Source organism: Pseudonaja textilis, chromosome 4 (assembly GCF_049901715.1).
Source record: "Pseudonaja textilis isolate UNSWEBS1 chromosome 4, rPseTex1.2, whole genome shotgun sequence".
NCBI lineage: Eukaryota > Metazoa > Chordata > Lepidosauria > Squamata > Elapidae > Pseudonaja > Pseudonaja textilis.
Genome location: NC_141993.1, coordinates 84494764 through 84521178, shown reverse-complemented (window position 1 = coordinate 84521178; position 26415 = coordinate 84494764). Strand labels below are relative to the sequence as shown.

Below are 26415 nucleotides of genomic sequence, written 5' to 3'. Positions count from 1 at the left end.
GGCTGTGGAGGAAACTGGGGAAGAGCACAATCCGGCTGGGCATTCAGAGGAAGACCCAGGCCCACCCCCTCTTCATCCTAGGGACGGCAGGGAGGAACGGATAAGGGAGCAACATGAGTTGCATGGTTTACAGGGGAGGAAAGGGCCCCGATCCCCTTCATTGGCTGCAGTTGGGAAAACTGTTTAAAAAGGCAAACTATACACGCAAAGTTGCTGGAAGCAAAGTGTTAAATTATTTTGGTTTGTCAAGTCTTATATGAGTTCTGGTGTCTTCCCAAGTGTGTATGTTTCATTATCTTTTGACGTCTTCAATCTCTTATCCTGCCCTGTCTCGTTAATTGCTGTAGTGTGGTTTGTGTTGGTTTTTATTTATAATTTATATGTACTTTTGAGTTTGGACGGAATTTCTTCCCTTTAAAAACTGTTCTTGGGAGAGTTTTTTTCTCCAGCCGATGATAACTGGACATTGGGGGCCATCTTGGAAGTATTAAAGCGACTACCTACTTTTGTGACTTTGTTGCTTTTATACCACGCCCCTTTTGGGTCATCACAGTTTTCTTTCTAAACACCTTCAGAGATGAAACGCGTACTATAGGTAGTCCTCGACTTACAACAGTTCATTCAGTGACCATTCAAAGTTACAATGGCACTGAAAAAGTGACTTATGACCATTTTTCACACTTATGACCATTGCAACATCCCCATGGTCATGTGCTTTACATTTGGATGTGTGATGCCTTGTTCATATTTATGACAGTTGCAATTGTCCCAGGATGACGTGATCCCCTTTTGCAAAGTCAATGAGGAAGCCAGATTCACTTAACAAGCATGTTACTCACTTAACAGCTGCAGTGATTCACTTAGCAAATGTGGCAAGAAAAGTCGTAAAACGGAGCAAAACACACTTAACAAATTTCTCACTTAACAACATAAATGTTGGGCTCAATTGCAGTTGTAAGTCGAGGACTACCTGTCATGCCCCTGTCCGAGTCTTGAGGAGGAAAATGAACAGCTGACAGGGAGTAGGAGTGTGGCTCCGTTGGCTGTAGGAGGAAACTGGGAAAGGGCAAAGTCCGGCTGGGCAGAGCAGGGTAGAGTAGAACAAGGGAGAGGGAGTTCAGAGGAAGACCCAGGCCCACCCCCTCTTCATCCTAGGGCCTGCAGGGAGGAATGGAAAAGAGAGCAACATGGGTTGCATGGCTTATGGGGGAGGAAAAGGTCCTGATTCCCTTCATTAGCCACAGATGGGAAGACAGTTTAAAAGAAATGCACGCTGAGTGCAGTAGCGGCTGGGAGCAAACATGGGTTTATCTTGTGTTGACTTTGCTTATCTGTGTTCTTGGCGTCTTCTCAACCATGTTGAGTTATTGCCGTGCCTTCACATCTGGAATTCTTGCTCCTGCCTTGTCAGACTAATTACCTCATTTTGCCTTCATTGGACTTATAGTTACAGTTTTTGTTGACCACATTTTGGACTTGATTCTCTGCAGTCAAAGGCTGTTCCTGGGAGAGTTTTTCTCCAGCTAGAAGGTAACCAGGACTTTGGGGGCTAATAAGTTGGAGCTAATAAAGGGACTCCTACTAATTATCTGACTGTGTTGCCTTTGTGCCATGCCCTGGATCATCACACTACCTGTATATCTATATAGGTAGACTGTATCATTATTGTACACATCTTAGAATCACGAAGGGTTTCCTTATATTTAGAGGAAATCTACATAGGTAGATTTAGCTACATAGGTAACTACAACAAATATATGGTCCTATTTTATCTGGAAAATACATCATCTTCATCATCCTCATCATTACCTCCTTCCTCTTTATATATGGTTATATCTCTCCATTTTTATTTTCGCAAAGGGTGATCACATGACCCCTGGACAATGCAACCATCATAAACATATGCCAGTTGTCAAGCAGCTGAATTTTGATCACATGACCACAAGGATGCTGTAATAGTGAAATTGTGTGAAAAACAGTCCAAAGTCACTTTTTTCAGTGGTGTTGTAACTTCGCTCACTAAACAAATGGTTGTAAGTTGAGAACTACCCGTATACAATGCAGTCATTGCGATAATGTGGTTTACATAATTTGGGCATGTAATGTGAACTCACCCATGGCTACTTCAATCAATCATGGCTGATTAAACTGGCTTAGAGTAAGAGGGTTAGGGTCAATTAGCTACTGGAATAATATGTGGGAATCTTTGGGAGTCAAGAGGAACTTGTTGTTATTGTAGCTGAACAATAAAGATGGGGTTTAGTACTCATGGTTATTCTCCTTGTTTGGATTATCTTGAAGAGTTGACATGCACAAAACTGAAAATCTGGTCCTCAGTGGAACTGCATCTACAAGGAGGGAAGTGTGCAGTAGGGTACGCCAAGGCTCTCATCTAGTTTTGGTTGCCATTATGTACAAAAAAAGATGTTGAGACTCTAGAAAGGGTGCAGAGAAAAGCAACAAAGATGATTAGGGGACTGGAGGCTAAAACATATGAAGAACAGTTGCTGGAATTTAACATGTCTAATTTAATGAAAAGAAGGACTAGGGGTGACATGATAGCAGGGTTCCAATAAGAAGTTGCCACAAAGAAGAGGGGCTCAATCTATTCTCCACAAAACCTGAAGTTAAGAAAGGAAGCAATGGATGGAAACCAATCAAGGAGAGAAGCAAGCTAAAACCAAGGACGAATATCATGACATAACAATCTGGACTAGCCTCCCGAAGTTGTGGATGCTCCAACATTGGAAGTTTTTAAGAAGAGATTGGACAGCCATTTGTCTGAAATGATATAGGGCAGGGGTCTTCAAACTTGACCACTTTAAGACTTCCCCCAGTCATGTTAGCTCAGGAATTCTGGGAGATGAACTCCACAAGTCTTAAACTTGCCAAGTTTGAAGAGCCTTGGTATAGGGTTTCCTGCCTGAGCAGGAGTTGGACTAGAAGACCTCCAAAGTCCCTTCCAACTCTGTAATTCTCCACCTTTCCTTTGACTTTTCAGAAAACTAAAGAGGATCCCTTCTAAAAGCCTTCCCACTCCTCCTTCCCTTCTGTGAGCTGACTTTCTAGTTGTTCAGCTTGCAGCTGTCCCCCAAGGTCATTCCCACAAGCCATCACAGCTACACCTGAGAAGATCATCTTTTTAGTGCTAATAACAACCCTTTATTTGCATGAAGTAAAGGGTGGGGTGAGAGAGTTCAACTTGCTTCCTCCTCTTGGTGGTACCGACCAATCAAATAACCTACTATGATTTGAATAACCCCGCCTCTTTATTTTGCATAGTTCTTCAATGTAGCTCGGGCATAATGCGATATTCAAATTTGCGTGGAAATTTGCATCAGCTATTCGGATTATTTTCAAAAAGCTCAAAGCTTTTACCGCTCACGAGAAAATTGAACAAATTGGTGAACGTCCTTTCTTGGCAAAAGATAATCCCAGCCGGAATGGGCATTACAGAAACGGAGAAAAAAAAGGCATGTTTTGTGCAGGAAAAAGAAACATCATAATTTGTCGTCCCTTTGGCTGAGATTAGCATTTTTAAAAAGTATTCTGTACAGTACTGTACCGCAAACTCAGTGAAGTAAAGGAGAGAAGGAATAAAAAAAAAACACCCCATATTGGTATTAAAAGCAGATGGGAGGGAAGAAAGACAGTCAATAAACCTATAATGATCTGGACCAATAGCACTGGGAGATTTCTGCAAAGTACAATGACCTCCAATGAACTTAAGCCAGATAAATCACCTCAAGAACAGAGAGCTGACATGAGTAAAAGCCGGCGGTGGGAGAAGCAGCATTATAAAGAGGTGTAGGATTCACACTTCCTTGGGGACCTTCAATGGATTCCCGATGCGAGCAATGCAGAAAATACGTTCGGGAGAGTCCTCCTTTTTCCCTCGTCCGAATAACAGAAGGAGAAATGAAGTCCTATTATACTTTCTTAAGAAAGTGTGCAGAACTGGAGGAGATGGCCCAGACAGGTATGCTGAAATCTCTCTTGCCATCACGAATCTCTTCTCCGAGATCAAAATTCTCAGGGAACAAAATTTTAAAGCAAGTGTTTTGTTTTGTTTTTCTTTACGTGGAAAAAGAGAGAGTGGGGAGAATAAGGTATTGTTTAAATGTCAAAGAAAGGGATGTTGAATAATCGTGTCGGGAGTGGTTCTGCTGTGTTGCATCTGAATTATTCTATTAGTGGGTTTGGGGATTTTGCAGTCCTGTTGATACCGAAAGCTTGGAAGGAACGAATTAGAAATCTCAAATCAAAATGAAGGCTAGGGAGAACGAATCACTGATTAAAGATTGCAAACGGTGTGATGTAGGGATACTGCAAGAAATAAACTTATCTTTTCTTGAGGGACAACCCTCGGCTTAGTTGTTCATCCCCAAGCTCAATTCCTCTCTTACAGAATTGGTATCAGAATAACAGAGTTGTAAGGGACCTTGGAGGTCTTCTAGTCTAACCTCCTGCCTGAGGAGAAGACCCAATATCATTTCAGATAAATCTCTTGTTAAAAACCTCCAGTGATGGACCATCCACAACTTCTGGAGGCAGACTGTTCCATTGAACAATTGTTCTTCACTGTCAGGACATTTCTCTTCAGCTGTAGGTTGCTTCTCCCCTTCATTGGTTTCCATTCATTGCTTCTTGTCCTGCTTTCAGGTGCTTTGAAGAACAGGTTGACACACACCCCAGCCCTCCTGTGTTAAAACACTTCTCTCAGGGCTTTCGTAAAACAAGACATATCCAGTCCCTGCAACCGTTCTTCATAGGTTTTAAGCCTTCAGTCTTCTAATTGGAATTAGGAATTAGAGTTGGAAGGAATCTTGGAGTTGCTCTTCTTCGCACTCTTTCCAGAGCCTCAACATTAAAAAAAATAAAATAAATCTGGCAACCAAAATTGAATAGAATGGATGCCGTCATGTGACGTATCGCAATTTTTTTTCCCTCCGCAGAGCTGGGGTGGGCGTGGCCTGCGCTTGATGCATCCAGCCTGTGGGCCACCAGTTTGACACCCCTGATCTAGAAAGCCCTGAATGGCTTTATCCTAGGATCTTATTCCTGAGAAAAGTCTAAGAGACATTAAGTTTTAGACACTGTCTTCTACTGTGTTAGTCCAAATGCTTTGGCATCCCTGGTCTCCAGAGAGTCATCTTGGCACCTGCCCTGTTGGGATTTTGGAAGGGCCGTCAAGACAGTTTCATTTGAACAGGCTTTGGAGAAATGATTGGATCAAGTCCAGTTTTTATGCCAGCCAAAGAATGAGACTTGGGATGAAATGTGTGTTCCAAAGTTGGGACATGAATTCCACTCTTATCATACTTGTATCTGATGCGGTAATGCAAGTACAAAAGGGAGAGAATTGTAGTATGATTGACATTTTGTCAATTTTGTGGTTACATTTAACTAGATTTTGTTTTAATATGCCGCCTGTAATTTTTATGTTTTCATATTGCTATATTTATGGATCTGTGATTGTTGTATGTCACTGAATTTCTGCTGATTGATGTTTGTTGGGATTAATCTATCGGAAGCATAAGCTTCCCAGAGTTATTTGGTTGAATTTGGAGATTGTAGAAAATCAAATGGATGGATGGATGGATAGAATTAGAATTCTTTTATTGGCCAGGTGTGATTGGACACACAAGGAATTTGTCTTGGTGCAAATGCTCTCAGTGTACATAAAAGAAAAGATGCATTCGTCAAGAGTCAAGAATCATAAGGTACAACACTTAATACTACTCATAGGGTACAATAAGCAATCCAATCATACTAGGAAACAGTCCATATAAATCGTTGGGATACAAGCGACAAAGTTACGGTCATACAGTCACAAGTGGGAGGGGATGGGTGATAAGGAGCGATGAGATGATTAACAGTAATAGTAGTGCAGACTTTGTAAATAGTTGAACAGTGTTGAGGGAATTGGTCATGCTAACACTTCACGTGTTTTTGATTCTTTCCTTCTGTTAATTTAGCCTTGGACTGCATTGGTTCTTTTGGTGGCTACAACACACTGCTGGCTCATATTTAAGTGTTTGTCCACTAGGACTCCTAGATCTCTTTAGAAAACTAGGGGTTCACTTCTGTGTATGTATAGTAGTAGGGAAGAGTAGGTAGGAAACTTTATTTAGCTTCAGCCAATTACCGTCTGTGACTGCAGTTGGACCAGGATGTTTAGTGATTCATGTCATTGACTACTGACATTTACAGGTAGTTCTCGACTTACAACCACAATTGGCCCCAACATTTATGTCGCTAAGTGAGACGTTTGTTAAGTGAATTTTGGACCATTTTATCACCTTTCTTGCCTCGGTTGTTATGTGAATCGTTGCAGTTGTTAAGTTATAAGATGGCTTGTTACGTGAATGTGGCTTCCGCATTGGCTTTCCTTGCCGGAAGGTCTTGCCGAGGTGATCATATGACCTGGGACACTGCAACCGTCATAAATCTGAACCAATTGCCAAACATCTGAATTTTGATCACGTGACCCTGGGATTGTTGTAATGGTCGAAGTGTGAAAAACCATCATAGGTCACTTTTGAGGACCCAGATTGTTGCGGTATATAAGCCTAAGTGCTATTGCTATGGCTATTTTAGTGTCACTAAATGAGTCATTGTAAGTTGAGGACTACTTGTGTTCTCTGTAGGCCTACTTTTGAAGTCCATCTGGAAGCTGTATTTGCCACAGAACTCAGCAGTCAGATTGCTACCAAGAAGAACCGTCCATTGTAGGATAAGTGGAACCTATCATGGTAGGATTTAGTGGGTGGGTGAGTTGGCTACCTATAAGGTTCTGGGCCCAGTTCAAAGAGTTGAGTATTATCAGGGGTGGGATTCATCTTTTTTAACAACTGGTTCTGTGGGCTTGGCTAAGTTGGCAGGCCTGGCTTGGTGGTCATGTTATTGGCTGGGCGTGACCAACTCAATATCACTTACATCGAGGCATGCATCTCCTCGCCTGGCCTCTCGTGACTGTGGGGATGCTGCAACAGTCATAAGTGTGAAAAGGGGTCATAAGTCACTTTTTTCAGTGCCATTGTAACTTTGAATGGTCACTCCGCACAAGCAAAGTACCAGCAAAGGAGGGGGGAAAAAAACTCCAGAGAAGTTCCTGAGACAGGAAGTCTAGTCCTGTCAAGAATGTAGTAAGGGTTAATGGAGAGGCAGTTTCTGTAAGCAACACCAGAATGTTTCCTTCCTGCCTTCCTTACAGGATTAGGCCAGTAATTTCTTCTAACAACCGGTTCTCCGAACTGCTTAGAATGTAAACAAGCAGTTCTAGTGAATAGGTGCGAACTGGTAGAATCCCACCCCTGAGTATTATCTATAACAGTGATGGCTAACCTTTTTGTCATCGCATGCTGAAAGTGTGCATGTGTGCACAAGAGAGCACGCACTTGTGCCTGCACCATAATGCAATGCACAGGTGACCCGCCCCCCACTTGCTCCCCCCAGTGCCTGGGCATAGGACCCCCGCACTCCCCCCACCCCACCCCTGCTCATGCGCAAACGTCTCATGAATGTGACCTGCCCCCCCCACACATGCGTGGCAGATACTCAAAAATACTCAGAAAACTTTGAATGTACAGTAATCGGCATACACTAAAATGAAATGTCATTGTGTACAGCTCTCAAAGGGTCACCCCCTCCAATATACACTACATAAACATGACAAAATAATAAATAAATACAAAAGTACGCATATACTCATATATATGACACAGAGAAGCAAGACAGTCTAGTTCAGATGTATACATGTACATATCAAGAAAAATGAACCTTGCAAGTTTACCAGATTGACGGCATAGGGAACAAAGCTGTTACAGAATCTGGTAGTCCTGCTAGAAATACTTCGAAACCTCCTCCGAGAGAAACAGAAACAGACCATGAAGTGGGTGTGCGAGGTCTCTAACAATGTTTTGAGCTCTAAGCACATAGTGCTTATAAGCAGTATCCTAAATGACAGGAAACAAGCTTCCTGTAATCTTCTCAGCTGTCCTCACCACTCACTGTAGGGACTTTCTCTCCAAGGCTCTGCTGCCATCAAACCAATCAGGGATGCAGTTTGTTAAAACGCTCTCGATTGTGCCAGGACAGAAGGAGAAAGATGCATCATACTCATCGCCGTTCTGACTTTTTTGATCATATCCTGAAAATATCCCGATATGTTGCCATCTATAAAGCTCATAAACACATGGGTGTCTCATTTTAATATGCAATCTACATCAATATTTGGGCATCTCATTTTTCATCCCTTTTTATTTCCAGGCACAGAATACTTTCTTGCTTGAAATCCTTTCTTAGTCTGGCTGCTTATGTTTTTATGTAATGTAGTGCTAGAAGTCCATGCGCGCACACAGAAAAAGCCTGCATATATATGAATATACTAATTACTTTTGAAAAGACCTGAGTTTTTTTGCCGCTGTTTTTTTTTTAGTGAGAAGTTAACATGAAGAAACTAATGAAAGTTCTTTATTCATTTTGTACCCTTGTAGACCTTGATTAATCTCCAAAAGACTAAATAATTAATAATAATTTGATTTGGTTAATAAATAATAAAGACTGAGCAGAGTTGAACCTGATTAATATCTGGGAGATAATTAGGAAAACTCAGGACTATAGAGAACAGTGCAAAGTTGGAAAAAAATATAATGGAAGAAAGCATATTCACTTTTATATTATTATTTCCCTGTTCATGAAAACACCAGGATTTGCGTCCATCTCAAAGAGAGCATCTTTTTTCTACCTTATAGTATTAGAATTTGAGACTGGAGTGTACAGGTAGGTCTCAATTTACAACAGTTCGTTTAGTGACCAAAGTTACAATGGCACTGAATAAAATAACTTATGGCCATTTCTCACACTTACGGCCATTGTAGTACCTCATGGTATTGTGATCAAAATTCAGATGCTTGGCAACTGACTCATAATTATGATGGTTGCACTGTTCCGGGATAATGTGATCCCCTTTTGTGACCTTTCGATAAGCAAAATCAATGGGGAAACCAGACTTACTTTACAACCAGGTAACTAACTGAACTACAACGATTCACTTAACAATTGTGGCACGGAAGGTTGTAAAATGGGGCAAAATCAAAGGTGGCATTCACCAGGTTCTGACCAGTTCTGGAGAACTGGTAGCGGAAATTTTGAGTAGTTTGGAGAACCAGCAAATACCACCTCTGACTGGTCTCGTTCCCGCCTAGTCTTTGCCTCCCGAGTCCCAGTTGATCGGCTGGATCTTCTTTGGTTGCCCTGCACAGGAGAACGGAGCTGAAAAGTAGGTTAGTGGGGTGGGGAGGGAATTCAGATTTTGCAATATCCTTCCCCTGCCCTGCCCATCAAGCCACGGCCACCAAGCCACGGCGACAAAACCGGTAGTAAAAAAAAATTAATCCCACCACTGGGCAAAATTCACTTAACTGACTTGCTTAGCAACGAATTTTGGGCTCAGTTGGGTTTGTAAGTTGAGCGCTATCTATACTCTTTAAAGGACAAACGGTGGGCTATTTATCAATATCTTCCCAGCCTCCTACATGGAAAAAAAATTATAAAATGCAGAGGCTCTTCAGAGTTTCTCAAACGTGACAACTTTAAGACATGTAGACTTCAACCCCCTCCAAACTCCCCAGCCGGCCCGAAAGAAATAAAATTAAGGAAAATATCTGAGAATGTAATCTTGGTCTCAACATATAAACTTTGCAGATCTCTATTTCAAGATCTGTACTGGAATTGAATGAAGTCAATGCAGGCCCATTAACTAAAAATATCGGCTCCTTTAATGCTTAGCAGCGCGTTGTAAATACAATTTAAAATTCTTTTAGCGCTGCGGCAGCTGCTCATGTGAAAAACATTTGCATGTAAATAGGGGACAAGCTGAGAAGGATGAAGGGAAGCAGATGAGCTGCAAGTAGAGAGGCGGAAACTGGCTTGGGAATACTATTAATGAAAACAAAAAAATTGGAATACTGGTCGATAGCAAGGTCAGCACGAGCTGGAAGGATATTGTGCTTCAAAAAGGGCAAATGTATTTTTTGGCTGTGTCAGCAGAAGCATCCTTTCTAAATTGCAAGATTTATTCTGTTTTGATTAAGCCTTACCTGATGTATCATATTAAGACCAACTGCGTTCTCTTCGCTGATGATGTAAAGCTGTTCAACACCACAGAAAATACTGCTACCCTTCAAAAAGACCTCGACTATGTATCAGAATGGTCAAAGAAATGGCAACTTCAAATCTCAACAAATAAATGCTCTATCTTACATATTGGCAAAAAAAAAAATCAGAAAATAAAATACAAACTGAATAGTCAAGACCTTGCTGATGATCCAAACTCTGTCAAGGACCTTGGAGTACTCATCTCTAATAATCTAAGTGCTAGAGTCCACTGTAACTACATAGCCAAAAAGGCATTAAGAATTGTTAACCTAATCCTATGTAGCTTTTTCTCTGGTAGTATCACACTACTAACTAGATCATATAAAACATTTGCTAGACCAATACTTGAATACAGCTCATCAGTCTGGAACCCACATTATGTATTTGATATTAACACAATTGAGAAAGTCCAGAAATATTTCACAAGAGTTCTCCACTCCTCTACTCATTGCAGAATACCTTATGCTACCAGACTTGAAATTCTAGACCTAGACAACCTAGAACTACACAGCCTTTGGTCCAGTCTAAGTATGATGTATAAAATCATACATTGTAATGTCCTACCTGTCAATGAATACTTCAGCTTCAACCATAACAATACAAGAGCACACAATAGATACAGACTCAAGGTAAATCGCACCAAACTTGATTGCAGGAAATACGACTTCAGCAACAGAGTGGTCAATTTCTGGCATACTCTACCTGACTCTGTGGTTTCTTCCCCAAACCCCAAAAACTTTAACCTTAAGACTGTCTACTATTGACGTCACCCCTTTCCTAAGAGGTCTGTAGGGGGCATGCATAAGCGTACCTACGTGCCTACCATCCCTCTCCTATTGTTTCTTCTTTATTTTTCTTATATGTATCCATTTCATGTATTCATAACTATGTTTATATTTGTACCTATTATCTAAGCGATAGACAAATCGGATAAATAAATAAAAAAAAATACCTCAAGTCCCATATCTGGTTCTGAGGATGATTTTTGAAGAGAATTCAGAGAAACATGAGGCATTCTGAGAAGGAAAATGAACATTTGCATAGGTAAGCAGGAAGCATTGTCCAGAGCAAGTTTTAAATGATGGCTAAACTTGTGGTCTGGCCAACTGTCAAAACCATCGACCAATCTTAGCTATTGTGTGAGTTAGCAGATGGCCCTCCATCTCTTCAGATCAGGGGTGTCAAACTCACCTCATTGCCACATGACGTATGGGGACTTTTTTTCCTCTGCGCTAATCCGGGTGTGGGAGTGGCTAGTGCATGACACATCAGACCCGTGGGCTGGGTGTTTGACAGTCTGATGTAGAGGAAAAGGATCTGTCAGCCCTTGAAGACAGTCTCATTAAGAAGCACACCTAAGAATACTAGCTCTATCTTTATTATAAGGTTATATTAACAGAATCAAGGGGATGTGGTGGCTCAGTGGCTAAGATGCTGAGCTTGTCGATCTTTCAGATTGGCAGTTTGGCGGTTCGAATCCCCAGCGCCGCATAACGGAGTGAGCTCCCGTTACTTGTCCCAGCTTCTGCCAACCTAGCAGTTTGAAAGCCTGTAAAAATGCAAGGAGAAAAATAGGGACCACTTTGGTGGGAAGGTAACAGTGTTCTGTGTGCCTTTGGCATTTAGTCATGCCGGCCACATGACCACGGAGACATTTTTGGACAGCGCTGGCTCTTCGGCTTTGTAACGGAGATGAACACCGGCCCCTAGAGTCAGGAACGACTAACACGTATGTGGGAGGGGAACCTTTACCTTTATTAACAGAATCTTGCAATTCTGGAGGTACATCTCTTCCCCCTCACCTTTACAGCCTAAGATACTAGGGAGGGTCCCTTCCAGTGGTGGGATTCAATTTTTTTTTACTATTGGTTCCGTGGGTGTGACTTGGTGGGCATGGCAGGGAAAGGATACTGTAAAATCTCCAGTCAGAGATGGTATTTGCCGGTTCTCCGAACTACTCAAAATTTCCGCTACCGGTTCTCCAGATCTGGTCAGAACCTACTGAATATCACCTCTGGTCCCTTCTGAGATGTTTACCATGCCTGCATTTCTTTGTAGACTCAGATGCCTCTTATCTGACTGTTGCCTCGGCTGTGGCCATTCCTTCTGTCTCCCAAGGTCATTCCCACATACATTACAGAGCCCAACACTAATACTCCAGGTTTGTTCCTGTCATGGCAGTGCTTACTATTGAACTGATGAATAGTTTTTCAAGCTGGGTGTGTGTTAAGGCTAAGCAAGAGCCAAATAAAGGGGAAAAAGTAAAAAAAAAAGATTACATTTGCATAGGTAAGCAGGAAGCATTGTCCAGAGCAAGTTTTAAATGATGGCTAAACTTGTGGTCTGGCCAACTGTCAAAACCATCGACCAATCTTAGCTATTGTGTGAGTTAGCAGATGGCCTTCCATCTCTTCAGATCAAGTATGAGTATGTCTGTATTCTTTGTAATCTGTAGAAGCATGTGTGCCAGAGAACTTCAGAACTTCTCCGCTGAGCCGACAGCTAGCCGGTTTGCCAGGTTAGCACTTTCATTTTTTCGCCCCTTTTTTCCAGTTCGCGGTTTTTGCTTGTTATTTTAATGTTTGACTTTCCTTGCTAGTGGACTGGTTTTTGTTGTTGTTGTTTGTTTTCTTTCCTGTCAAAACTGGAGTGGAGGTGACCCTGAGAGCCCGTGTGGCCTGGGGAGCCAGTGTCTTATTGAACTCGCCTCCTCCTGATCCACTTTCCCTTGCCCTGGACGAGCTGCAGCTGCCGCTAAGCGCTTCTGTCCCTTTCCGGCAGCAGCGGCCATTTATTTCGTTCGGGGGCAATCTTGCAGTTCGTCTCCAGGATTGTCCCTTGTGGGGGGGGGGGTTCTGGCCATCGGGATTAAATCCCAATCCCTCCATCCAGTCCCCAGAGCACTGTGGCAGCTGCGAGACGCTTAAGTCTGCCTGACAGTTGCGGTGCAGCCAGAGCCAGGCTCGCAAGCCTCTGCCCTATCAGGGCTTGCTGCAATTCAAAGAGGCAGCCATTTTTTTTCCCCCTTGACTCGGCTTTTGAATTGCGGGGCTGGGCTGAGCTCACCACTTTGGGTTACACTAGCATCCTGAAGTGGTGGACAGCTACTGTGGCTGTAGCTGACAGCTTAGGCTGATTTTTTTTAAAAAAAATATTTTTATTTTTACTCCTTTCTCCCTTTCTCTACCCCTGTCAAGTGACAGTTATTTTTGGCGGGCTCAAAGATGGCCACCAAGGGAGCTGATCAAGAATTGTCATTTCCTCAGCAGGGTAAAGAGAAGGCTGTAAAGGGATCCCCTAAGCCCAGTGTCAGGTAGTGCTCCATTCAAAATTCAAGAAAGAAATACTTAGACTCCTTAAATTAGAGAAAAGACATCTTTTACTGAAAATGAAGTGGTAGCAACCATAGAATTCTGAATCTGATGAATTAGGCGCACAAATCACATATACAAAGTGATGGAAATGTTCCCACCCCCAATAGTTCAAATGATTCTTCCAATTAAAAGTTGCGAATATGATCATGTGAACATCTTCAGGTCGTGATGAGGCCTCTGTCCGTTGACCTTGGCATATTTTGGTAAAGGTTTGCAGGCTGCGCAGAGAAAAGAAAGCTAAGCGAGAAATAGAAACCTAAGCAAGAATTTATACTCCCCCCCCCTCATTTTATACAACACTAGAATGTAACACCTCCAGCTCGCTTCCCAGACTTTACCCCCTCCTCCCCCCGTTACTTATGGCAGCCAAAGGATGTAAAGCAATAGTAGAAGATCTTGAAGGCTGACACCCAGGTCTGCTGGTCTTGAGGCAGCAGCTAGGATTAGAGCCAGGGCTCTGGCCCCTAAGAGATCCTCTAGGGCTGAGGATAGACAGGCCAGGCGTAGACAAAAGGCCATAGACAAACAGTTTGACAGGGCAGTGAGAGATTCCAGGATGGCTGAATACAGAGCCACCCCTCATACTTTGCCTCCTCAAGATGACAGGAAGCCAGACCAACTGGCAGATAGGCAGTATATATCGGCCTGGTCTCCTGGGGGCTCAAGTACCCACGATTTGCAGGGTAACCTCCAAATCAGGGCTGAGACCTCTCACAATTTTTCTGAGCGGCCTCAGGAGATCTTGATGGTGCCACCTGCAGACCATGTCTCCAGGGGAGCCAGACCTGTGCCTGAAGCCACCTTTACACCTACAGCAGCTGGCTTACGGCCGGAGGAGACCCAGATGCAAGAAATGCCATCCTTCTTGAGAGCCTGGATATCCCAGACAATAAGACGGGAATTGCAGGCAGAGGCCAACCAGCTGCGCCATGGCAAAACATATGATTTCTTGCAGTATTATTTAGCTACAGATCAGTCTGTGCAGATGAATAATTTAATCAAGTGTCTTAAGGGAGAGAAATATTGAAAATGAATAGGCTGATATTGAACAAAATAATTGTTAGAGATTGTTGTTAAAGACTTCAGACAAGCATTTCTTTTGTATTTAAGACAAATAAATATTGTAATGTAATCAGCAATAAAAGGAGCTTTATTCGTGTCTTTTTATGCTAGACAAAAAAACAGGAAGAATTTTATGTTTGAAAAATTCAATCTCCCTCCAGTCCTTTCCTCAGGCTTCAGTGCCTTTGTCTGAAACTTCCTCTCATTTTGCTTCATTCCCACAAAAGATGAAAGGGTTTAGAAGGCTAAATCCCACACAAATAAAAATATCCTTCATAATCACATAATCTAAATTATAAATAAATATGGCATGTCAGAGATCGGTCAGCATTTTAAAAAACAAAAGGGGGCGGGCATATTTAAAATGTTGCCTTTGGACATTAATGTATAAATATGTATTTTGTCATTAAGAAACTTCTGTTGCAATACCACAAAAAAGAAAAAAAATCTTCCTTAAATAAGATAAAAATCTAAAATTATTATATTATTAATGAAAGGAGAAATAACCTGGCCCTTTTCCATGGTACACTACATTTCCACAGCTGAGAATTTATTTTAAGAGGAAAAACACAACTATTTCATCTCTACTTACTGTATATTTTGAAACTGCACTCCCAAGAAAGGTGTTTGTAAGTTTTTTAGCAGGCTTATCTAGCTCTTTATTTGCATTTAATACAGGTAGTCCACAATTGTGCCCAAAATTTCTGTTGCTAAACGAGACAATTGTAACTTTTGCTCCATTTTCTGACCTTCTTTGCCACAGTTGTTAAGTGAATTACTGCAGTTGTTAAGTTACGAACACCACTGTTAAGCAAATCTGGCTCCTCCCATTGATTTGGTTTGTCAGAAGGTCAAAAAAAGCGATCACATGATCCAGGGACACTGCAACCATCATAAATATGAGTCAGTTTGCCCAGCACCTGAATTTCGATCATGTGACCATGGACATGCTACATGGGTCATCAATGTGAAAAATGGTCATAAGTCACCTTTTTTCAGTGCCATTATAACTGTGGATGATCACTAAATGGACTGTTGTAAGTCGAGGACTACTTGTATTGGGGTGGCTATCTTTCGGAACACTATCTGGGATAATTGGTATTTAGCCATCATAGAAAATTTGGGCTTGTCACTCTCTTGTCTACTCCCCCATCCCGCCACCAGACCCCAAGCATTAGCTGAACTGAAACGTCTCTCATGAGTTTGAGCGGCCACCACAGAGCAATTCTAGAGACAACTGTTAGTGCAAACTTCCCAGCTTAGTACTCAGATGTTGGTTTTACGACTCCTTGAATACCAAGCCAACATCTTTGAAGATAAGTGACGTGGTGGCTCAATGACTAAGATGCTGAGCTTGTCGATCAGAAAGTTCGGCAGTTCGGCGGTTCGAATCCCTAGCGCCACATAACAGAGTGAGCTCCTGTTACTTGACCCAGTTTCTGCCAACCTAGCAGTTCGAAAGCATGTAAAAATGCAAGTAGGAAAATGGGGACCCCTTTGGTGGGAAGGTAACAGCGTTCCGTGCGCCTTCAGGCATTTAGTCATGCCGGCCACATGACCACGGAGATGTCTTCGGATAGTGCTGGCTCTTCGGCTTTGTAACGGAGATGAGCACTGCCCCCTAGAGCCGGGGAACCTTTACCTATATTTGGGGAACAAACTTTGAAAGCTCCATTTGTGACTGCTTGACTCTGAACAACATTTCCAGAAAGCTTGTGAGGGGAATGGAAAGCAGAATTGGCAGGAAGAGGAGGATTCATTTGGTAGGTTATCTCACAAATGGCAGCTTAGCCCAGTTGAGGAAAATCCTACAAAGAAGATGTTTCAAATAGTTCACCATTCCTTAAAATCTATGTAAATAAATACCTTCAGAGACTTCACTCCATGAATTTATTCCAATTCTCCTTCCAAATTCTGTATTTACTGCAGAGTAGCATTAAAAATGCATTATATTGAAACCAGTGTATGTTCTGGCTTCTTTAATCATGCCCAGCTGAGTGAGACTTTACCTTGAGATCTCTCCAGAAGGATAAGTGGTTTCATCTCTGGATCTAGACCAGGGGTGTCAAACTCACGGTGTCACGGCAGCATTACATGATGTATTGGAACTTTCCCCCCCTTTGCTAAACCAGGTGGGGGCATTTCCAGTGCGTGACACATCCAGCTCACAAGCCACGAGTTTGACAGCCCTGATCTAGGCTATCGTCAGCAAATTATAAGGAACTCGGTTGATGGTAGAACAATGGATGGAAACGGAACAAGGAGAGGTTTAACCTGGAAATAAGGAGAAACTTTCTGCCAGTGAGAATTATCAACCCATGGAACTGCTTTTGCCTTCGGAAGTTGTGGGAGCGCCATCACTTGAGGCTTTCAAGAAGAGATTGGACTGCCATTTGTCAGAAATGGTGTACAGTCTCCCGCTTGGGCGGGGGGTTGGACTAGATGACCTACAAGGTCCCTTCCAACTCTGATTATCTGTTTGATCTGATTGATGTTGTTGAACTCTCTTCCAACATCAGCAGCAGGTAGATATACATAAGTCCAGCTTGAATAGGCCTGTGATGTAGATAACAAACAGGTCATGACATGAGAAATGTATTCTGATGCTTTATGGGAAAACTTTGTTGTCTGAGGAAATCTTTATATTGGGAAAGGTGGAAAGGAAGAAAAGAGGACAAGCAGTAGCCAAATAGAGTTGCCTCAATAGCAGAAGATCTGAAAGATCAAACTGGAAGAAAATCTACAGTATGGGGACTCCAAATGTCAACATTAACTCAATGGCACATGAAAAATTTAAGTAATACTGTGATGTCTCTTGATCTCGTTTTCTCAGACAGTTGTTTTTCCAGATTCTCTTTATTGAAAGACTCCCAAAACCTTCATGGAATATTTCAGTTCGTTCTAGTTGTCATCCGAGGCTTTCTTTTTCATTTTTGTCTAAATAGAAGTCTCTTACACTCTCGATATTTCTTTCGTGTCACTCAACCATCTCACTGACTCACTTCAATGACCTCCTTGAGCAGGTTCTGCTGAGTCAGCTTAGGTGACAGTGATTTGCTGGTGACTAATGGAAACTGCATTTCCCTGTGGTAAAATGTTACTATCTTTTTTTAAAAAAATTCATTAGACACCAGCAAGATTTTGTTTCTTTCAGTCCTTTATTTCCCATTGCCCTTTTTCAGTCAAATGGAAAAGTCTGTTCTCAATCCTTCGTTTCATGCGTAGATGTTCCTCAAGATTTGATCTGAGGTCCATTGTTGCTTTCTTGTGTACTTTGTTATTGATGTTTTAAACGTTTAGTTGTGTCCTACTCTTGGTGACTTTGTAGGCAAGTACTCTCCATGGCAAGCACAGCTTCTTTCAATTGTTGTATGTTCAACTTTGCAACAGATTTGATGTTATCAAGCCAGCATGTTCTTTGCGTGCCCCTTCTAGCATCATTGCCTTCTCCAAAGAATTTGCACACGTGACATGGCCAAAGTAAATCAAACGTAAATCAAATTTTAGCTTCTAAAACCACGTGTCTGGTTTTAGTTACTCTGGCTGTTCATGGTATATATACAATGATTGTCATTTTTAATGACATGCAGGTGTTAGTCACAATGTCCAATCCAGGTGTGTTTCTTTCCTCTGATTTGGGATTATGCAGCAGGTTTTCTCTGGATCAGCTGTCTTATACAATAGAATAGAACAGAATTCTTTATTGGCCAAATGTGATTGGACACATAAGGAATTTGTCTTGGTGTAAATACATAAAAGTATACATAAAAGAAAAGATTCATTCGTCAAGAGTCGAGAATCATAAGGTACAACACTTAATGTTAGTCATAGGGTACAATAAGCAATCAAATCGTACTAGGAATTATTTGGGATTTCAGGTTGAATGGACAAGGCCAGACATGTTGTCTTTCATCCTGATTGCTCTTTCTCTTCTTCTCCTGTTGTTGTTGTTATTGTTGTTGTTGTTATTATTATTATTATTATTTATCCAGGACATCTCTAGCAAGCCTTAAAGATCAGCAACATTCTTTAAATGATTCCTATTTCTTTCTATTCCAGTTTATTTCTTTCAGTCCTTTAATTGGCTGGGGCTATGGTTGGGGCTATGGTAGCATTACCAGTTCAAACAGGTTTTTTAATATATATTTTTACTAACTACATGTAAAAACAAAAAGGAATACACAAAATTATTAAAAGGGGAAAAATAACATGTTACTAACTTAATTACAGTGATTCACTTAGCAATTGTGACAAGAAAAGTCACAGTAAAATGAGGCAAAACTCGTTTAACAAATATCTTGCTTAGCAACAGAAATTTTGGGTTCAATTGTGATCATAAATTGAGGACAATCAGTATTGATATTAGTTTATATAGGGTTGTGACTTTTATTGTCTTGCATTTTCTGCTTTTATTTACAATTGCAGGTCATATGAACATACCACTAATAAATATTATCTCAAGTACATTAAAACAAGTTACATGTGCTCTTTTGGAAACATCTAAAAATCCAAAAAATTGTATGCCATTTATAAATTTTGATCCTGCCAGTAAGGCTTTGAAAATCAAAATGCATTACTATAGGTACTTATTCTATGACTGAACTGGTTGTAAAATTAAATCCCTCATTAGTGTCAAAACAATTAAAATGTAACAGATTGGTTTGTCCATTGTAAAGTTCAAATATAGTCAGTATTCACATAGAGTATCTTTAACTTAAAAAACAAAAAGCTTATTAGTTTTGTTTTGTTTTTCAATCCACAATTGTGAAGCAAATTAATTCCATTTAAGTCAGAGTACTGTTTCCAATGTTTTAAATAAATCAGAAGTTTAATGTAGATTTTGAGCACAGTTATTAGAATTTTGTATTTTGAACCAGTCTCTATTTTCAAAGAAAGCAACCATTTCTGTTTAAATTTATTTATTTAATGTTGCCGCCTATTCACCCATGGTGAGTCGAGGCAGCTTACAGAATGAAAAACCATATTTAAAACAAAAAAATAAAAAACAATAAAAACTAACAAAAAGAACCAAATAAATTAATAAAGCACAATAGAACAAAATCTGGAAAAAAAATCAATTAAAAGAAGAAGAAAAGCACAGAATTAATGCATGTAAGCCACGTTCTAACATTTATTAGGAATTAAACTCCACTGGAAAAACATGAATAAAAGTTATTTAGGATTGCATTGCTGGTAAGTGGTTCCTTCTTGATTTTTCTGTTTGAAAGAAGGAAAACAAAAATTCTCGCCCCAGACAGACACACATGAGAATTGACCCAGACGTTGAAGGATTATGGAAAGGTAATCCTGGAATTACCTTTCAGGTAATGGAAAAAGTGGAAAGGTTTGGAAAAAGTGAAGCCATTTTCTTCCCACAAGTGCATGAGCTAACTGAAACTAATTCAACCGCTGGCATGGATAAGTTAAAAGCAATCTGAGGAGATTGCTGAGGAGAAGGTCAAAGCCAGAAATCCTGAAAAGTTTAGAACTGTGAGATTTGCACCGTAATTTAGCCAGGCTGGAACATTTTTGAGGTCCAATAGGTGGACAATGAATTCCTACTGGTCTCGCTCTTTATAATTGGGCAAATAGACATTATTGATTTTATGTGTGCTTGCTGATATCCAAACTCAGAGATGGCCCATGGGGCTGGCATGATGTTCAGTGAAATATTTCTTCTTTTCACTGTCTCTTCATAATCATTAATCCCTAACTTTCTGCCAATACTTGGACATGATTCCACTTTCGCTGGCATACATCTGGAATTTAGACCCAAAGGTCACGATATTTTCTCACCAATTATCATCATCAATCAATCAGAATAGAGCTGGAAGGGACCTTTGAGGTCTTCTAGTCCAGCCCTCTGCTCAAGCAGGAGATCCTATAAAATTTCAGACAAGTGACCGTGCAGTTTCTTCTTAAAAACCTCCAGTGATGAAGCACCCACAACTTCTGAAGGCTAAGCTGTTCCACTGGTTAATTGCTCACACTGTTAGCAAGTTTCTCCTTAATTCCAGGTTGCTTCTCTCTCTAATTAGTTTCCATCTGTTGTTTCTTGTTCTGCCCTCAGGTACTTTGGGAATAAAAATTGACCCCCTCCTCTTTGTGGCAGCCTCTCAAATACTGGAATACTACTATCATGTCCTCCCTAGTCCTTTTTTTCTCTAGACTAGAGAAAATCATCACCATCATCATTATGAATGAATGTAAAATGGCTGCCAATTATTAGCTGCAAAGAATCAGAACCATTTGTAAGGTTGTAGCATAGAATATTTATTCAAGCCTATGTGCAAGAATCTGGTCAACTAAAGTTTAACACTTAATTGGCGCCTGATAAGGACCAATGAAGTTCAAGAGAGGTTGGACTTGGAGTGCTTGTGGGAATGCAAGAATTCTAAACTGATGATGCACTTAACTCTGCCTCCCAGCTCTGTCTGCTCTTTTCCTACACCAATAGGTGAATGGAGACCATCACAAACTGATGAAGGGGTCTCAATGCACAGTGTTGCTACAAATCATACTGGAGATACAATTACCATAGAGATGCAAATCTAGCTCACAAAATACTGCTTTTGCCAATAGTTTCTGTATGTTTCATTTACTTAGTTATTTGAGGATTTTGTATCCCACCTTTTATATTTTTTATAGATAACTTAAGTCTATGAATATATCTAATACTCCTTTCTCTTGCTATTTTCCACAACTATAATATGATCCTATGAGGTGAGTTGGGCTGAGAAAGAATAACTGGCCCAAAGTCACTCAGCTGGTTTTCATGCCTAAGGAGGGACCAGAACTCAGAGTCTCTTGTTAATTGACCCCAAATCACCCAACTGGCTTTCATTGCTAAAGTGGGACTAGAACCAGTGGTGGTTTTCAAAAAATTTTCCTACCCATTTGGAGAGCTTGCTTTGCATGTTCAGGGCTCAAACACACCACCCTCTGTATCAACACTGTTGAGCTGTGCAGGCGCGCCTAATGCGCGCTTTGTGTGTATGTGCCAAACACCTGCTTTGCACGTTCATGCACTGGGCTCAGAGACCGTCCTCTGTATCAATGCTGGTGAGCTGTGCTGTTTTTTAGCTCAGCTGAGGCACGGCAAGCTATTCTGCCACACGAATCAGCTGAACTAATAAACAACAAAATATAGGAGAGGTAAGAGCAGGGGCAGGTGGGCGGGGCCAGCCAGAGGTGGTAATTGCCAATTCTCCGAACCAGTCAAAATTGTTGCTGCTGGTCCACCAGAACCGGTCCAATCCGGCTGAATACCACTTCTGACTAGAACTCACGGTCTCCTGATTTCTAGTCTGGTGTGTTGATCACCATGTTTTCTTTGGATTACAATATTTATCATCTTAATCACCTTTCTCTAGGTTAACTGAGGTTTTAGAAGCCCCACTAGGTAAAACAAACCAGGAAAACTCCAGAGAAAGGCTAAAGGTAATTTATTGAGATTGGCTATCATAGCACAATTTTTGAAGTCTGATCATGCTGTAGCTCCTTCTCCTTCTTCGTATATGCCATCGAATTAGGGAGACGCCTGTTGATCCACTTCCAAATGTTACCTTGTAGTCCTGGACTATCGTCTGGGTCACGGTTCCTGCATGATCTCTGTGAAGAACATCTTCTTTACTCTATACAGATTTAGAATTATAGCCAACTAATGTTTGTTGCAATATCATGACACATCAGTAGGAAGTCACGTACACAGAAAACCCAATACACATACAATACACATATAGGGCGACACTATGGAACAGCAATGTGTAAAACGTGAGTTGGCTATAGCATAAGGTGTAGCCATATATGGCAATATTCCCTATTCCTGTCTAACTTCCTCATGTGTAACATACCCCCCCCCCCCTGCTTGCTGCACAATAAAAGAGAGGTGCATAGTACTATCTGGGCTTCCTCTCACCAAAAGAAACCTTTGTGTTGCTGTCATCTTTGCCACTAAGAGGAGCCCGCCCGGACAGTCTGCCTGGGTGCAGGTCGTCAGCTGACTGATTCATCCCGGTAGTGGGACCCGCAACGCATCAATGTTGATGGCACCTAGCTAATATTGGAAATCTAAGCAAATTGGGCCTGGTTAGAACATGTATTCCTTGGTTTTCCCTTTGATCCAGTGTGACATACCAGTCCATTTGTTGGTATGATGGCTGCTACCAGGAACATGTGCCAATAATCACTTATTTTTGGCCAACAACAAACCCCAGAAAGTGGCTTCATTCTGCAATTTAAGATTCCGTCTAGACAGAGGAGGAGGAGGAAAGGGGAGGAGGAGGAGGAAGGAGAGGAAGAGGAAGATCTCCCTCCCTCCCTCTGTCTGTCCGTCTGTCTCTCTCCGTCTCTCTGGCTAGATGAGTTAGGACTGGAGTCTCTGTCCTGGGAGTACATGAAACCCAGATCCAGATTAAACTATTACATGCAGAGGATTTGCTTTATGATTTAAGCAAAATCCCATCACTGGATTAGCTGATGTCCCTGTATGCAAAGTAGGTCATGTTTCCTTATCACTTATTTCCACTCCCAAGCTCTGCAGAGAAGGTGTCCTTGTCACCCGACTGTCTTCATTTGAGAAAATAATATTCAGCTTTGCCTGGAAGAAGAATCAAGCAACTCTTTTCCCACAAGCAGGCAATCCCCATAGCGATTCCACAGCCTTTGCTGTCACTCCTGGGCCTGAATTCACACAATGCGCTCCTCGTGACTGATACAGAATTGAGAACAGGTAGCCCTTGAGTGAGGACATGGTGGCTCAATGGCTAAGACGCTGAGCTTGTTGATCAGAAAGGTCGGCAGTTCGGCGGTTCGAATCCCTAGCACCGCATAACGGAATGAGCTCCCGTTACTTGTCCCGGCTTCTGCCAATCTAGCAGTTCGAAAGCAAGTAAAAATGCAAGTAGAAAAATAGGGACCACTTTGGTGGGAAGGTAACAGCGTTCCGTGGGCCTTCGGCATTTAATCATGCCGGCCACATGACCATGGAGATGTCTTCAGACAGTGCCGGCTCTTCGGCTTTGTAACTGAGATAAGCACCACATCTTAGAGCTGGAAACAACTAGCATGTGTGTGTGAGGGGAACCTTTACCTTGAGTTATGACCGAGTGGCGTGGTGGCCTAGTGGTGGAGACGCTCACCGCCCATTTGGAAGGTTGAAAGTTCAGTCCTAGGTAGTGGCAGTTGTTTCTCTCTCCTAGGGCACAAAGGAAAGCTATCTGCTGTGAACTCTGCATAGGCAGCAGGAAGGGTATACAGCCAGTAAAGTCTCAGTTCCATTCAGTCACCCCAACCCAAAGGGACTACAGGATTGTAAAAATAAAAAAAAACAGTATTTGGCCATAATAGAACCTGCCCATAACGGTCCTAAGCTGTAATGTTTATAAAGCAGTTCACCCATGTGACAAACTCAATTTTTATGATCTTTTTTGCAACATTTGTTAAGCAAATGCCATGGTTGTTGAGTGTTAAAGGTTCACCCTGGGCCAGTTTTTCTGAAAAGTGGAAGTAAATATCAGTTTTCAACAAAACTGTTGCAAAATATGGTCACATGACCTCAAGAGGCTGCAAATAGCTTTAACTGTGGGCTGGTTTCCGAGCTCCTGGAATGCGGTCATGTGACTATGGAGGTGGCTGTCAGAACATTGGAACTGGGTCGTAAGCAGTCGTAAATCGAGGACTATCTGTAGACTTCCATTTGCTGTGGGAGTCAAACCAGCATGTTAAGCCAAACTTAAGATTTATTTCTTTGGGTATATCATGGTATGCGAAGGGACAAATGGCGTTTTCTTAACCTAGGTGGGAAAAAAAACAACTGAATGAAAAACTGCTGGTGACCTTCTACCTCTGCACCACAGAGAGTATCTTAACTTACTGCACCTCTGTATGGTTTGCCAATTGCACCATGGCAGATAGAAAAGCACTCCAGAGGGTTAATGTCATTGCCCAGAAGATCATGGGTTGCCCTCTCCCCTCTTTGGAAGAGCTTTATAGCTCCCACTGCCTTAAGAAGGTTCAAAACATTCTCAAAGATCCATCTCATTCTGGGAACCCCTTTTTTGAACTATTACCATCTGGCAGATGGTACAGAATAATAAAAACAAGGACAAATAGGCTGAAAAGCAGCTTCCACTCCAGGGCAGTAACTATTAAATTCTACTTTATAGTGCAATATTAATGCAATATCAGGGGTTTTCAGTTCAGTGTATAGAATGTGAGGGCTGTGTATTTGTGCTTATTTTCATAGTCATGATGCGTACTAAAGATGGTATTTACTTTTGTTGTACGAAGTGCAATGAAAATAAAATAAATATGTGAATACAGTAGTTTATAGGATGCCATAGGTTCCTTTGGTTTGGGGAAATGAGCAGGATGGATCAAAAAGTCAAAATACACTATACATTTGTAAAATGGAGGTGGGGCTTCAATCATGCAGTGTGACCATCAGCTTGCTTTTTTTTTTTTTTTAACGCACACACATATATAAAATCCGTGAACTAACCAGTCCCTGCCTGGCTTAGAATCCTTCTGCTAACTGAGTTCAATACAATTTTATTTTCTTCCAGTAGGGGAAAAATACATTTAACTGAAAAGCCATCTAGGCTGAAAGCAAATTCAGAGCCTTTGTCGTGGTTTCTATTTTTACAAATGCATTATGCATTTTTTATTTTTTTTATTTTGGAAACTGAGAATTGTATATCAGCATCCCTGGAGCTTGCTTGGAGGAAGAAGAGTAGAAAGCAAGCTCATCACTTATTATTATTATTATTTTTTAAGGTCAAATGGATGTTTGGTGATTAGCTATGCCCATTAAGGCTACTATTCTGGGAAAGTGCAACTCAGAATGGCCATCTGTAAAAACACCCTCTAGGTACACAAAGGGATAGAATCAAGATCACGTGAAGGGTTAGTGCCATTTTATAATGCCCTGGTAAGAACAAACTTGGGATACTGCATCCAGTTTGGTCACCACAATATAAAAAAGATGTTGAGACTCTGGAAAGAGTTCAGAGAAGAGCAACAAAGATAATTAGGGGACTGGAGGCTAAAACAGATGAAGAATGGTTGCAGGAATTGGGTATGTCTAGTTTGATGAAAAGAAGGACTAGGGGAGACATGATAGCAGCATTCCAGTATCTCAGGGGCTGACACAAAGAAGAAGCACCTGAAAGCAGGACAAGAAACAACGGGTGGAAACTAATCAAGGAGAGAAGCAACTTAGAACTAAGAAGAAATTTCTTGACAGAACAATTAACCAGTGGAACAACTTGCCCCCAGAGGTTGTGAATGCTCCAACACTGGAAGTTTTTTAAAAGATGTTGGATAACCATTTGTCTGAAGTGGTGTAGGGTGTCCTGCCTAAGCAGGGGGTTGGACTAGAAGACCTCCAAGGTTCCTTCCAACTCTGTTATTCTGGTGCTCTCAAACCTCCGGTGGGCCTCAAAAGGTTATTATCTTTGGTTTAACTCTTCTGCAATGCATCATTCAGTGCAAAATGGTGTGCATATTGGAACGCATAACAACTTTGGGAACCTGGGAGTTAGGGAATAGGATCATTACAAGAAAAATGCCTGAGTCTAGGACAGAGGAGAAATGTGAATGAAATCCAGAATGACTCTGCCTTAATTAGATTAGGTATAAATTGATCTCCATGGAAAATAATCTAAGTAATTGCTAAGAGTCCACAACGACTTGATGGCTCGTAATCAGCAAGTTGATCTGGAGAACTTTAAATCGGGCGTCCAACTTTGGCAACTTTAAGACTGTGGACTTCAACTCCCAGAATTCCCCAGCCAGCATGAGGAATTCTGGGAGTTGC

General features: G+C 41.4%; 1 protein-coding gene across 8 annotated transcripts in view; it reads left to right on the top strand.

Moving 5' to 3' along the window:
• MCF2L2 (MCF.2 cell line derived transforming sequence-like 2) overlaps positions 1 to 26415 on the top strand; it is a 196014-nt gene that overhangs the window by 25789 nt on the left and 143810 nt on the right. For 4 of the 8 annotated variants that reach the window (XM_087933536.1, XM_087933542.1, XM_087933539.1 and 1 more), the window contains exon 1: positions 3762 to 3979. The exons of 2 other annotated variants lie outside the window; for them this stretch is intronic. In XM_087933536.1, coding sequence (XP_087789662.1) covers positions 3838 to 3979 — 142 coding nt within the window. In that variant the 5' untranslated portion in view covers positions 3762 to 3837. Of the gene's footprint in view, positions 1 to 3760; positions 3980 to 26415 lie in introns of those variants that run through there. 2 more of the 8 variants (XR_015743645.1, XM_087933541.1) reach the window with 2 other exon arrangements.